Source organism: Durio zibethinus, chromosome 26 (assembly GCF_047325235.1).
Source record: "Durio zibethinus cultivar Kanyao isolate XHJ-2024 chromosome 26, ASM4732523v1, whole genome shotgun sequence".
NCBI classification, from domain to species: Eukaryota; Viridiplantae; Streptophyta; class Magnoliopsida; order Malvales; family Malvaceae; genus Durio; species Durio zibethinus.
Genome location: NC_143187.1, coordinates 18,771,784 through 18,785,175, shown reverse-complemented (window position 1 = coordinate 18,785,175; position 13,392 = coordinate 18,771,784). Strand labels below are relative to the sequence as shown.

At 30.0% G+C, this 13,392-nt stretch overlaps 2 protein-coding genes across 3 annotated transcripts; one reads left to right on the top strand and one right to left on the bottom strand.

Moving 5' to 3' along the window:
* Positions 1-1,859: 1,859 nt before the first annotated feature.
* LOC111275397 (Tetratricopeptide repeat (TPR)-like superfamily protein) lies at positions 1,860-7,708 on the top strand. 2 transcript variants are annotated; one of them, XM_022860766.2, is made up of 3 exons: positions 1,860-4,588; positions 6,447-6,488; positions 7,332-7,708. In XM_022860766.2, exon 1 carries the CDS (start codon positions 1,996-1,998, stop codon positions 4,501-4,503), a length of 2,508 nt encoding a protein of 835 aa, XP_022716501.2. In that variant the 5' UTR covers positions 1,860-1,995; the 3' UTR covers positions 4,504-4,588; positions 6,447-6,488; positions 7,332-7,708. The 2 variants fall into 2 exon arrangements, with proteins under 2 accessions (XP_022716501.2, XP_022716499.2); XM_022860764.2 differs by having other exon boundaries at positions 1,874-4,588; positions 6,363-6,488.
* Positions 7,709-10,652: 2,944 nt separating this feature from the next.
* LOC111275398 (protein LIGHT-DEPENDENT SHORT HYPOCOTYLS 5-like) lies at positions 10,653-11,682 on the bottom strand. The gene has a single exon (XM_022860767.2). The coding sequence runs from the start codon at positions 11,441-11,443 to the stop codon at positions 10,826-10,828; it is 618 nt and encodes a 205-aa protein (XP_022716502.1). The 5' UTR covers positions 11,444-11,682; the 3' UTR covers positions 10,653-10,825.
* Between the last annotated feature and the right edge of the window lie 1,710 nt (positions 11,683-13,392).

Below are 13,392 nucleotides of genomic sequence, written 5' to 3'. Positions count from 1 at the left end.
TTACTTAAGTTTGAATTCGTTAAATTTTGGGTCACTCAACTATTAATGACTAACAGTGTGCTGATGTGGCACTACCACATTAGTTTCAGGTGCCACATGGCACTGCCACCTCATTTGACAAGCCACATAACATTGCTAATGTGGCATTATAAAACTTTAAAAAATAAATAAATTTTAATCACTTAAGTTTGAATTCGTTAAATTTTGGGTCACTCAACCGTTAATGACTAACAGTATGCTGACATGGCACTAGCACATTAGTTTCAGGTGCCACATGGCACTGCCACCTCATTTGACAAGCCACATGACATTGTTATTGTGGCATTATAAAACTTTAAAAATAAATAAATTTTAGTCACTTAATTTTTCAAGAATTTCTATTCTAGTCAATCAACTTTAAAAATTACAAATAAGTATTCAAATTTTATAAAAAAATAGAAATAAATATTTGATATTTTTATCACATAGAATTAAATTATAAAATTTTAATTTTATTATAATTATACCATTTAAATTTGAAAAATGAAATAATATTATCCACTTGTAAAAATTACTAAAAAAATGTTATTTCACATTTTTGTCATTTAATTCATCTAAATAAACTCAATTAAGTATTTCATATTTCATAATGTTCAGATTTAATTTTGATTTCATGTAATAAAATATTAAAGGAAATATAGATAAAAAATAAATAAAAATAATTTATTATATCAAATTTTACAAACCATTAGTGATTAAATCGTTATAAAGTTACATTGTGGATAACTTCTAAATATTAATAATTTCACATACAATGGTGACCAAAATGTAAAAATTTAAAATAGTTACTTAAATTTATTTAGATTAACTAAATGATAAATATTTGAAATAATAATATTTGGTAAATTCAAAAATTGATTAATATTCTTATTTTTTAAAATATTTAAATGGTATAATTATAGTAAAATAACAATAGAAATATTAAAATTTTTTATTTTTTTATAAAATTCAATGACTTATTTAAAAATTAGATTAAGTCATAATTTCATACATTTTTACATTAGATATACCCTAACCCTATCCAAAAACCCTAACCTAACCAAAACCTAGTAAGAAAATCCTAACTCTAAACTAAAATCGAAACTTTAATCTACCTAAACTCTAACTTTAAACCACTTATATCCTAACCTTAAACCACTTAAACCCTAACACTTGAATCTTATCTTAATATATTTCAATAGGTAACACAAATAATAAAATAATTTATTATATTAAATTACATAAACGATAGTGATCAACTTATTATAAATTCATGTTGACAATGAAAATTAAAATATTAATAATTTCATATTTCATAATTTCAAAACTTTTTTGGTTACTCAATCATTAACTTTTTTAATTATGGTATTGGATAATAGTCATCCATTTTTCAAATTTAAATAATATAATTACAATAAAATAAAAAAATATAATTTAATTCCATAAAATAAAATATTAATACTTATTTTTATTTTTTTATAAAAATTGAGAACTTATTTGTTATTGATTAAATTATAAATTTTTAAAATTGAGTAAATAAAATAAAATTTTCTTAAAAGTTAACTAACTAAAATTTTTTTTTTTTTCTAAGTTTTATAATACCACGTAACTTGTTAGATGAGGTAGTAATACCACATGACACCTGAAATTGAAGTGGTAGTGTCACGTCAGTATGCTGTTAGTCATTATTGACTAACTGACGAAAAAGTAATGGACTCAAACTTAAATGGTTAAATTAAAAAAATTAACATTTAAGGGATCATTTTAAAAAGATCTCTAAAGTTGAGTGACCATTTGTTTATTTTACCCATATATATTAGATTACGTAAAAAAATTGGGTCAAATTAAACAAATTACAAAAACAAGAACAAAATCGAGCCCGTAATTTCCCTCCAGTAGAGGAAATCAAATACCGCCTTGCTAACTTGAGTCGGTAGCGTAATCAGTGAACCAAGATGCTGTTTGCTAACGGGAGAAATGTTCCACAGAAATCGATTTTCAATCTGTAAACTTTACCGACTCATTACACCACTCGAATGTATTCATACAAGCTCCCAACACATTCCACAACCTTCGCAATTTTCAACATGCCAACTTGGTTCATTCTGGCAATCTTCTTCTTTCCCTTCAAATCTTCAACATGGCAAACAATTTCACGCCCAGCTCATCCTCAATGGAATTACTACCGCCAATCCCCTTCTTCTGGCTATGTATCTTCGTTGCGGTAGCTTTGACGATGCCAAGAACCTGTTTTATCAGATTGATTTAGGATGTGTAAAGCGTTGGAATTTGATGATCAGAGGGTTTGTTAAAATGGGTTGGTTTCATTTTGCCATGTTGTTTTATTTTAAGATGCTGGGTTGTGGGGTTTCTCCTGATAATTTTACTTTCCCTTCTGTAGTCAAGGCTTGTAGTGCTTTGAATAATGTAAGATTTGGTGCTTTGATTCATGAGGTGATTATGTTGATGGGTTTTGAACTGAATGTGTTTATCGCTAGTTCTTTGATCAACTTGTATGTAGAGAACCGTTATATTAATCGCGCTCGTACTTTGTTTGATAAAATGCCAGTGAGAGATTGTGTTTTGTGGAATGTGATGCTTAATGGATATCTTAAATGTGGGGAATTAGATAAAGTTATAGAGATTTTTGAGGAAATGAGGAAAGGTGAATCAAAGCCAAATGAGGTGACATTTGCTGCTATTTGCTCTGTGTGTGCTTCGGAAGGAATGGTGGATTTTGGTACTCAGCTTCATGGCCTTGTTGTTAGTTGTGGGTTGGAATCAAATTCTATGGTGGCAAACACGCTTTTGTCCATGTATTCAAAATGTGGGTGGTTGTCTGATGCTCATAAATTGTTTGATACGATCCCTAATACTGATTTAGTGTCTTGGAATGGAATGATTTCGGGATATGTACAGAATGGGTTTATGGAAGATGCTTCATGTTTGTTTAAGGAGATGATATCTTCTGGTGTGAAACCTGACTCAATCACCTTCTCAAGTTTTCTTCCCGCTGTTACTGGGTTGGGAAGTTTCATAAAAGGTAAGGAAATCCATGGATATATATTAAGACATGGTCTGCCTTTCGATGTGTTCTTGAAGAGTGCACTTATTGATGTATACTTAAAGTGCAAGGATGTGGAGATGGCGCGCAATGTTTATAACCAAAGCACCAAGGTTGATGTTGTCATTTGCACAGCTATGATTTCAGGATATGTGCTTAATGGGATGAACAATGATGCTTTAGAGATTTTCAGGTGGCTACTTCAAGAGAAAATCAGGCCGAATGCTGTAACGCTGGCAAGTGTTCTACCTGCTTGTGCAGATTTAGCTGCATTAAAAGTAGGGAAGGAATTGCATGGTAATATCATAAAGAACGGGCTTGCTGATAGGTGTCATGTGGGAAGTGCTATCATAGACATGTATGCAAAGTGCGGAAGACTGGATCTTGCTCATCATGTTTTTGGAAGATTGTCCGAAAGAGACTCTGTTTGTTGGAACTCAATGATCACAAGCTGTTCCCAGAATGGGAAGCCAGAGGAGGCCATTGATCTTTTTCGTTGGATGGGGAGGACTGGAACCAAGTATGACTGTGTGAGTGTATCAGCTGCTCTTTCTGCTTGTGCCAATCTACCTGCACTGCATTATGGAAAAGAGATCCATGGGTTTATGATAAAAGGTTCTCTCTGCTTTGATCTTTTTGCTAGGAGCGCACTCATAGATATGTATGCAAAATGTGGAAACTTGAGTTTTGCTCAGTGTGTATTTGACATGATGGAAGATAAGAATGAAGTTTCATGGAATAGTATCATTGCTGCTTATGGAAACCATGGCCACCTTAAAGATTGTCTTGCCCTGTTCCATGAGATGTTGAAAAATAAAATTCAGCCTGATCATGTCACCTTCCTAGCTATAATATCTGCTTGTGGTCATGCTGGTAAAGTTAATGATGGAATTCACTACTTCCAGAGCATGACTGAGGAATATGGAATCCCAGCTAGGATGGAACATTATGCTTGTATGGTAGATTTGTTTGGACGTGCCGGTCGCTTGAATGAAGCTTTTAAAATTATAAAGAGCATGCCATTCCCTCCTGATGCTGGTGTGTGGGGTACATTGCTTGGAGCCTGTCGAAACCATGGAAATGTTGAGCTTGCTGAAGTGGCTTCAAGACATCTTTTTGATTTGGACCCACAAAATTCTGGTTACTATGTACTGCTATCAAATTTACATGCAAATGCTGGACATTGGGGGAGTGTGCTGAAGGTACGAAGTCTGATGAAGGAAAGAGGAGTTCAGAAAGTACCTGGATACAGTTGGATAGAGGTCAACAACACCACCCACATGTTTGCTGCTGCAGATGGGAGTCACCCACATTCTAAGCATATATATTCATTGCTGAAGATTCTTCTTCTAGAGCTGAAAAGAGAAGGATATGTTACTAATCTTTATCTTCCAATGCACCCACAGGGTTTAGTGTCATGACTGTCATTTCCACCTTTGTGCTGTCAGCCGGATAACAGATAAAATCTTGCCTGTGAACCATGGACTGCAACAGAGCATCAGAAATGTAAGTTCTTGCAATATGCTTAAATAACTTTTTTTTCTATTAATGGATGGAGAGCTCAAAGACAATGTGTGTGATAACATTAAGCATGTGAGAAAGTAAGAGGTCAATCTGTTGTGTCTAGAAGAATGTTAGGTAAAATGAAAGCATCTTGGTATGCAGGCAAAGATTGGAACATCATTGACATAAACTAATGATTTGGAGGATCAGGAAAAAGCAAGACCTATAGTCTAGAAAAAAATAAAATAAAATACAGAGTGTTGATGATAGTAAATGAAGAAAAAAGTTCCTGAATTTGTACTTAGAAGAGGTATTTATAAAAGTTACGGGTTAAGCTGGCAGCAATGTGATTCCTGCTTGAAGTGATTTATTTAACTTGTTAAACATAAGTATTGAATTACTGGTAACCACCAGAAATTGTCCACATGTTGTTGGAGCAAATAGGTGAAGATGGAGCATCCTGAAAAACTCTTTTAGAAAGCTGAGATCTCCTTAATGAACATTGACCCCTGCCAGAAATTTTAATTCCCATATAACCCCTTCTTACAGGAAAGTGCTGATACATGTGCCATCTCATTTTCAGCGCAGTGCTGCCGATTGTTCAGATTTTCTCGTAACTCTATTTTATACTTCTATTAGATGAGGATTGAATTTCCATTGTACTTTCTAATTTGGGCTTCCAGGCAGTCTTCTATATCCTAGCATATCCGTTTTCCTTGTGTTACTGTCATGTGGGTTGTTGCAAATAACTTGCAATGCTAGGCATCAAGTGAACAAGGTTTATGGACCAAAACTTCTTACATGGATTTACTTTTGCCAATTTTAGTTCAGAGTCTGAACTTTAGCTCTGTACTATCTCAATTCTGCAGTTTTGGTCCCTGTAGTGTACTTTAATTTTAATGAATTTAATCCCAATACTTTTATAAAAGGTTGATTTAAGGACATTTGGTAACATTTTTAAACATTTTCAAGTAAATTTGACTGACTCTTATGTTGATGACATGACATGTTAACTTGAACTTTTTTTCCAAAAAATCTAAAATTGTTGTTTGTAATTCTTAAAAATATTAATTATTTATTTAATTAAGATAAGATTTTTTTTTTTTTACTAATATGGGTCGTGTAGCAAAATATTAATCCACCTTAGCTTGTCAAGTAATCACCAAAATGCCATTTTATTCAAATTAAAGGCAATATCTTAACATAGTAAAAGTATAGAGACTAAATTCATTAAAATTGAAGTAAAGGGGCTAAAAAAGCATAATTGAGATCGTAATGGGACCTAATTCAAACTTCAACCTTATTTTTATTATTTATTTCAACTTTCAAGTTGTTCTTATTAGGATAAGTCTGGTTATTTTAAGATTACCATGTTGTGTAGTGGGAAGAGGGAATGATTGACATATAGTTAAAATCAGAATCTAAGCGGATTTAGGTCTATAAATTTGATTCCAATGCAACTTGTAACTGTTGATCTTAACGTAATACTTCTCAATGAAGACAAGTGACTTCTGTTAACTTGGGAAACGTGTTATATATACATGGAGATATGATTGTAATCATATAGTATTTAAATGCTTGTTTGCAATTTATGCATTAGATCAACATCTTTTAGTCTCATGAATTGACTTTTTAAAATTTTTTGCTTAAATTTCAAATTTTCTTTGTGATCTTTCTGAATTTGTCATTCTAGGGAATCAGCATTGTAAAGAGGTGACAACTAATAATTTACAAACTGTCTAATATACAAAATGTGCTGCTTTTTATTGAATCTCAGGAGTTGCCGAAACCATTTCTGATCATGTCCTCTCCTCTGCCTTAGCCCATTCCTCCTGAGTAGCTCACTTATTTGGTGTTTCAGGCACAGGTAACCCTGCAAGGCTGCTGAAAAAGCTAAGGCTAGGTAAGACATCTTATTTGAAATTTGTAGCTCATTCAATGGTCTAATGCATCTAATGTTGTTAATTGATATAGACAGGCACTGGCCTAGCTAGATAAGAGTTGATTTCACCTACAATTAGTTGTTTAGAATTATAAAATCTCAACCATTCATGAGTATGGAGTCCACACGAGTTCCACATAAATCCCAAGTGTATCTTCAGAAAGTCATGGTTGGGATTGAATAAAGTTAGGATTGTAAGTGAATATAGTTGGAGGCTATATAGATATAACATCTTAGCAAAATAAAACAAAAAAGATAAAAATACTGTATAATTATGCAAAAATAAAGTTTGAAAAACATAAATTTTGTTATTTGGTTTCCTTATTATATGATTGGCATGATAATATTATTTATACCTCAGACTTATTAAATGTTTTTAAGCTTGTTTCATAATAAACAATCACTAGATTTTCACTTGAGGCAAGTAGATTTTCTTTAGCGATACAAATGCAAATAGTTTTTTGATCATCTGTCTAGAACTTGACCCACGTACCATCACACTTTGTCTATAAATTCTACCATCACGGCATATTCCTTGGAGAATTTTGGTACATCCATATGACATATTTCATCTTGCTTACCTTTTGATGCAGATGTGTGTGTATATAGAGACATACATATATGGTGTCGATATAAAGTAATCCAAATACCACCAAGCTTTGTTACCTAAAGTGATGACTACTAACCCTGTTTCATGCACATTATCATTTCAAAATTATAATAGCTTCCTGCCCTTTAATACTTTACTGATTGAAATCATAGATCAATATGCCTATTGTCTAACAATTTCTAGCAATGTTCTAGGCAATACAAGCAATATATAGAAGGGGGTATGTATGCAGACCTGAAAGAAAGACATGTTTGAAGGCAGTAAATACGTCCTTCTTGCATTATTGGTCGAATTAGAGCGTTAATGTGGAATAAGGAATTGGCGGGCCGAACTTTTCCTTACTGCTAATAGATATTCATGCCTGGAATCAGATGCCAGGTAGATATGAATTTAGGTTTACTGTTAGGTTGAACAGTTGAAAGCTGCACTGTTACCATATGTAATTAATAATTTGCTTAAAGGCCAGGCATAAAACTCTGCTTCGCTACAGGAACAAATAGTTGAATCATTGATTGAATCATTGATTGGTGCAGGTTCATTTTCTTGATAAAGTAACATTTGCTATAGTCATGGACACGAGTATTGACAACCAATTTTTCACACATGTATGGATGACATGCATATGGAATGTTGGTTTTGTAAAGTAGACATTGGTGTTGAGAGTAATACATACATACATATATATATATGTATATTGAATTTTTAATTTACATTTAAATCTTTTTACTTTATTATATATTTAGTTAAAAAAGATATTATGGGTTTAAATTTTTTTGAATTCATAATTCTTAAGTATCGATTTTAATAATATTTTAATTTTCATTGATATATTTTAAAAAATGAAACTATGCGATTGATGATGTGGATTTTTTTTCTACCGAGTCCAAGTATCATTGTATTTTTTTTTATTTTTTTATAATTTTTAAAGATAAAATAGTAGTAATAACAATCAAATGAAGGCTAAAAAACAAGAAATAAAAAGAAAAAGAGGTTAAGAGTGGAATGTAATGTTTACCACTAATTTGGTAATGATGACAATTTCTGAAAGATAAATTGGGTGAAAAAAATATGTGACCACATAAAGAAGGATCTTTGTCCACCGCTACTTTAATTAAAGATAGGACATGTCTAAAAGAAGTCTGTCTTCCAACCCATAATAATATTAATACAATATTATATGTTTGTGGATGTAAATGATGTTTTTAAATTACAATAAGTGACTGACATCACTGGGATATTGGAATAAAGTTATATCTCATCTTAAATTCACCTTTATTTTTTTCTCTAGCTTTTCCATGCCAATCAACATCAACATGAAGAAATTCCCGAAGAGGATATATCATTTGCCATAGTAAACAAATTCGTCGGTAAAGAAATTCGTTTTTGAAGCTAAAAATAAAATTACTTGTGGTGGTGCCCCTCTTTGAAAGACATGAAAAACGTCGGAAAAACAGTTGCACTATTCTTGGAGATGGTTAGGTGAAAGTAGGCTTGGAAATTGGAGAGAAAGTTGAAGAAATATATAGAGAGTTAGAAAATTTCATCATAGATTTTATTTCCTGACAGTAATCTAATAATTGATCTAATGGATTTCCGCTTTTTGGTTTAAGTATTCAATGGCTTCTTTTTTTTTTTTCCTTTGTTTCCCTGTACGTACTTCCTTTAGTCTTTTTTCATGAAACAAAAAGAGGTTGATTTTGCATAAAATTTTTCAAAACCAAAACATAGAGATTTCTTGGCCAAAAAAAAAAAAAGATTTAGTGAAAAATATTTTTAACAAAAAAAAAATGGAGCAAAGGAAGAAAATTAGGTAAATTTCTTGGTTTCTAATTTTTAGAATATGGATGTATTTTCACTTATATACATATTTAACTCCTAATTAGGATCCTTTCAAAAAAAAAAAATCCTAATTAGAATATGCATATATACTTCTAAAAAGGTCAAATTAATATTATAGTTTTTGTACTTTATCAAAATTTTAAATTTAATTTCTCTAATATGAAACATAAAAATGTAGTTCCATGCTATTTTGATTTGATATGAAAATGTCTGATTTCAATGTGTCATGCAGAGAAAAACAAGATTTTCATCTTGTAGTGAGAAACTGCAACAATAAGATTATTGCATTGTACATAAAGCAGTTGTTCTGCTTTTCAAGATATGGTTGCCAACTTTTTAAATTTTAACTGTTTGTCTAATAGTTATATTTTTTGGGTTAATATTTGATGTATTAATAGTTTATAAATTTTATATATGGTTATTAAAACATAGATTAACATGATATTAATGAATAAATTTAAAAAATTAAAAGTCTTAAAACGTAAATAAAAAATTGAATTCAATTTATTTTGAAGTTTTCTAAAATTCTAAATTTACTCATTAATGATATGGTAATATGTGATTTATTGGTAATTCATAGACTTTATACATTATTTATGCATTAAATATAAACTAACAAATAATAGCAGATTTTGACATTTGACTTTAAGGGTCCTATTAGTATTATATTTTAACATTTTTTCATACAACATATTTTATGATCCTTATTAATATACAAAAATATATAACTATGTAAAAATATATTAATAAAAATAACAAGTTTATAAAATTATAAAGGAAAAAATATTGCTATGATAACATTAAACGATAAAGAATAATATAAATTTTAAATTAATGGTAATATTATTAATTATACAATCTTTAAATAAGCATTTGATATTTCTTGATTCTTTTGATAGTTTAAAATTGAAATAAAAAATAACAAATCAATATTTTTATAAGCACTGATAGTTAAAAAAATATATTTTTTATCCAAACAATAAAAATATACATTTTTTAAGAAAAGTGAAGATAAAAATTTTGAGATAAAAATCCATGGTATTTTCTAACTTTTTCAAATGATTCTAATATGAATTTTTCTATTGAAAAAATATTATAAAAAAATAAAATATAATACTCAAAGAAAATTTGTAATTAACTAAAAAAAAATGAAAAAATAACATCGTTGGACTTACTAATTGAGTATAGGATTTCTAATTTTAATCAATAAAATTCAATTTTTGACAAAAAATATATATGTTTAACATTTGATTGAAACTTACTATAATTGATAAAGCTAAAAAGTTAATTTGGACAAAATAGCATCTATTATTAGTTAAATTGAAAATTGACAAATACTAACCTAATGTAAAAATATTATAAAACTCAACAATTATTAAACAAAGTTAACTTTATACTATGTCTATGACTTTATATTTAAGGAGTTAAATACAAAAATATGGGAAAAAAGGTAGTAGTAATTGTTACTATTGAAAATTAAGGATCTTACTAGCTTCAACTTATGCATTAATATTCACCAAAGAAATTAATTAGCTCTCAATATGCAAATGCAATGCATATCATAAACTGATTAAAACTTTTTAACATAAAATTTTAAGATCACATCAAATTGAAACTAACAGTACCTGGCAAGCAAAGGCAAAGCAGCTAAATTTCTGTTTACACAAAACTAGAAATTCAATAATAAAATAGGCTGCTTTCATTAGTTACACTGAAAAGCTCCAAATTACTGCATGCACTTATACTACTAAATTACTACAGTACTACATATCCTCCATTTTCTCCTGAAGCTGATCTTGCTACTTGAGCACTGACATTGTTTCCTACACCATATATAGCCCCCCTTGACTCAACCTGAACCTGAACCTGAACCTGAGCCACCTTGCTGATCAAAATGGTTGCCATCAGTGGCTGTTAAGTGTTGCGGCAGCTGCTGTGGTTTCTTTCTCTTCTTCTTCTCATAAACTATGCCTCTAGCCTTAGCTTGAGTGTCCCTTACTTCCCTTAGGTACAGCCTCACGGCACGCGCACCAAACGGGTTCATCTCTGATTGCCCACCGTTCTCCTCAAAGGCTGCACGGAGGCGGCCTATGAGTGCATCCAAGCTGCCCCAGGCTTGCTTCAGAGGGCAAGGACAAGGCGCTGGTGGGTGAGAGTGTCCAAAGAAGGCACAGTTTTGGGTGTGTACTTTGGTTTTCCCAAACTGATCCAGGTATTTCAGGAATTCAAGGACGTGTGCACCACTGCAGCGTGAGAGAGCCAAGGGGGGACGATGGTTCTTCAGATACTGCCCAAACGTGTTCCAGTCACGTCGCTTCTGAGATTCATAGCGGCTTAAAGCTGGGAGCGACGATAATGGCTGGGGTGGTGGTAGCGTGAGTGACACTGAACGATCACTTTGATGATGAGAACTGCTATTCGAGGACACGCATGCGGCAGCAGCTGCAGCGGCAACAGCGGCTGACATATTAAAGTAATTAATTTGCCTACTTCAAACTGATCAAATTCACGTTGGATGATTTGACGAGCAGAAAAACAAGGGAACTTGGAACACTTGCAAATAATATAGTGATGTATGTATGAGAGAGGATTGGGAAGTAGTAGTAATAAGAGAGCAGAAATGGTAAAGCTTTGTAGGTTTTCAAATCCAAAGCTTGATTTATGGAACAAATTAATTACTCCAAATGAATAGCAAAGAGAGAAAGGGAGTACATAACATCCATGAGAATGAGAATATATATAATTATTTATGAAGAAATGAAAGTGTTTTTTTTTTATTAATAAAATCTAAGAATAAATAAATTTTTATATACGAAAATTTAAAAATAGTAATTAAAAGTAATATATTTGATATAATCTTTATAAAAAATTATTAACTATGCTCGAATCCAAGTACATCGAAATAAATGATCCCTATCAGATAAGCAAAACCCTTGATGGTGAATGAAAGTAGGGTTATGCTTCAGTCTTTGTATATGAACGAAGGAATGAAAAAGGTAAGAGAGAGAGAGAAAGGTCGTGGAGACAGGAGCGGGTCCTTGCAAAGAAAACCACGTATGGTCAGATCAGTGATAGATAGTTTGAATATATCATTTCAAAAAACGTCTTCTCAATCAATACTTTGATACATATTTTAAATTTTTTTTTAATTTTAGATTTAATTATTCATATATTTAAATTATATTTTATATAAAAATTATATATTATAATTTATATAAAAATATAAATATAATTTTTTTTATTTTATTAAATACATATAATTATTATTATAATTTTAAATTTTATTTTTATATTATATTCTAATAACATCGTTATATCATATTTTAAGTTACTACGTCTTCTTAATCTTACAATTTTTCTATTTATTACTTGATTTTCACTATTATTCTTTTTCTAGTATAATGGCAAGGCTAGGAGTCTAAAAGAGTAATATTATTCCTTTTTTTATTTTCCAACCTTTGCCTACCCACTTTTTATTTTAATCTTTACTTCACCCCCTCCAATTTCTCAAAATATTTATTTCATTTTTATAAATTTTTTACAATTTTCTTTTAATCCTTGTATATATTTTTTTTATTTAATTTATGCTATTTTTTTGGATAGGCTTTTAGTTAATTCTATGATCAAAGCTGAAACACTATTGAAGTGATCTTTGTTTGTTTTGATTTGGTATCTCAATATTATGAATGACTAAATGAACAAGAAACAGAGATAAAGATTAAAGAAAAAAGAAGCCATTCATCATTCTCTCTCACTAAGCCTTTTTTTTTTTAATTTTGTTATAAACATTTTGTTTACATGCATTAGAAAGAAATTAAGTAAAAAAATCTAGAATTATCCATTAATTGAATACTACATAGTGCTCTTCTTATTAATTAAATCAGTTCTCTTGGGAGTTTGATACTCTTTTCATCTCCAATTGTTTTTTTTTTCCTTTGGTTTTTACTAAGATAAAAAAAAAAAAAAAAGATTCAAAAGAAATTTTGATATAAAAATGGCATTTCATGATTTTTATACAAAAAATCATTAAAATAATTTTTAATATAAAATATGGAAATTTTAAATTAAAAAATATATAATTTTAAGATATTTCAAAATAAAAATAAAGCGATAAAAAAAACGCTAGAGAATATTGGCTTGGAAATGTTAAAAAGAAAAAGAAAATTAATTAAGGGGGGCAATAATTGGGAGGTATGGCCTAAGGTAAAGGAGGATTTATAACTGATTGAATTTTATTTTATTTTTTTGGATAACATATAAAATTTTAAAATTTAAATTGAATTTAAATTAAATTTTTATATGATTCGATCTAAAATGAATTACTGGTTCGATTTAGTTTATTAATTTTTTAAATTTAAATTTAAATTTTTTATATATTTAAATAAATTTAACTATAATATAATAATTTTTATTTTT

Coding starts and splice junctions, on each gene's coding strand:
- LOC111275397 (XM_022860766.2), top strand. CDS start 1,996: ATGTTCCACAGAAATCGATTTTCAATCTGTAAACTTTACCGACTCATT.
- LOC111275398 (XM_022860767.2), bottom strand. CDS start 11,443: ATGTCAGCCGCTGTTGCCGCTGCAGCTGCTGCCGCATGCGTGTCCTCG.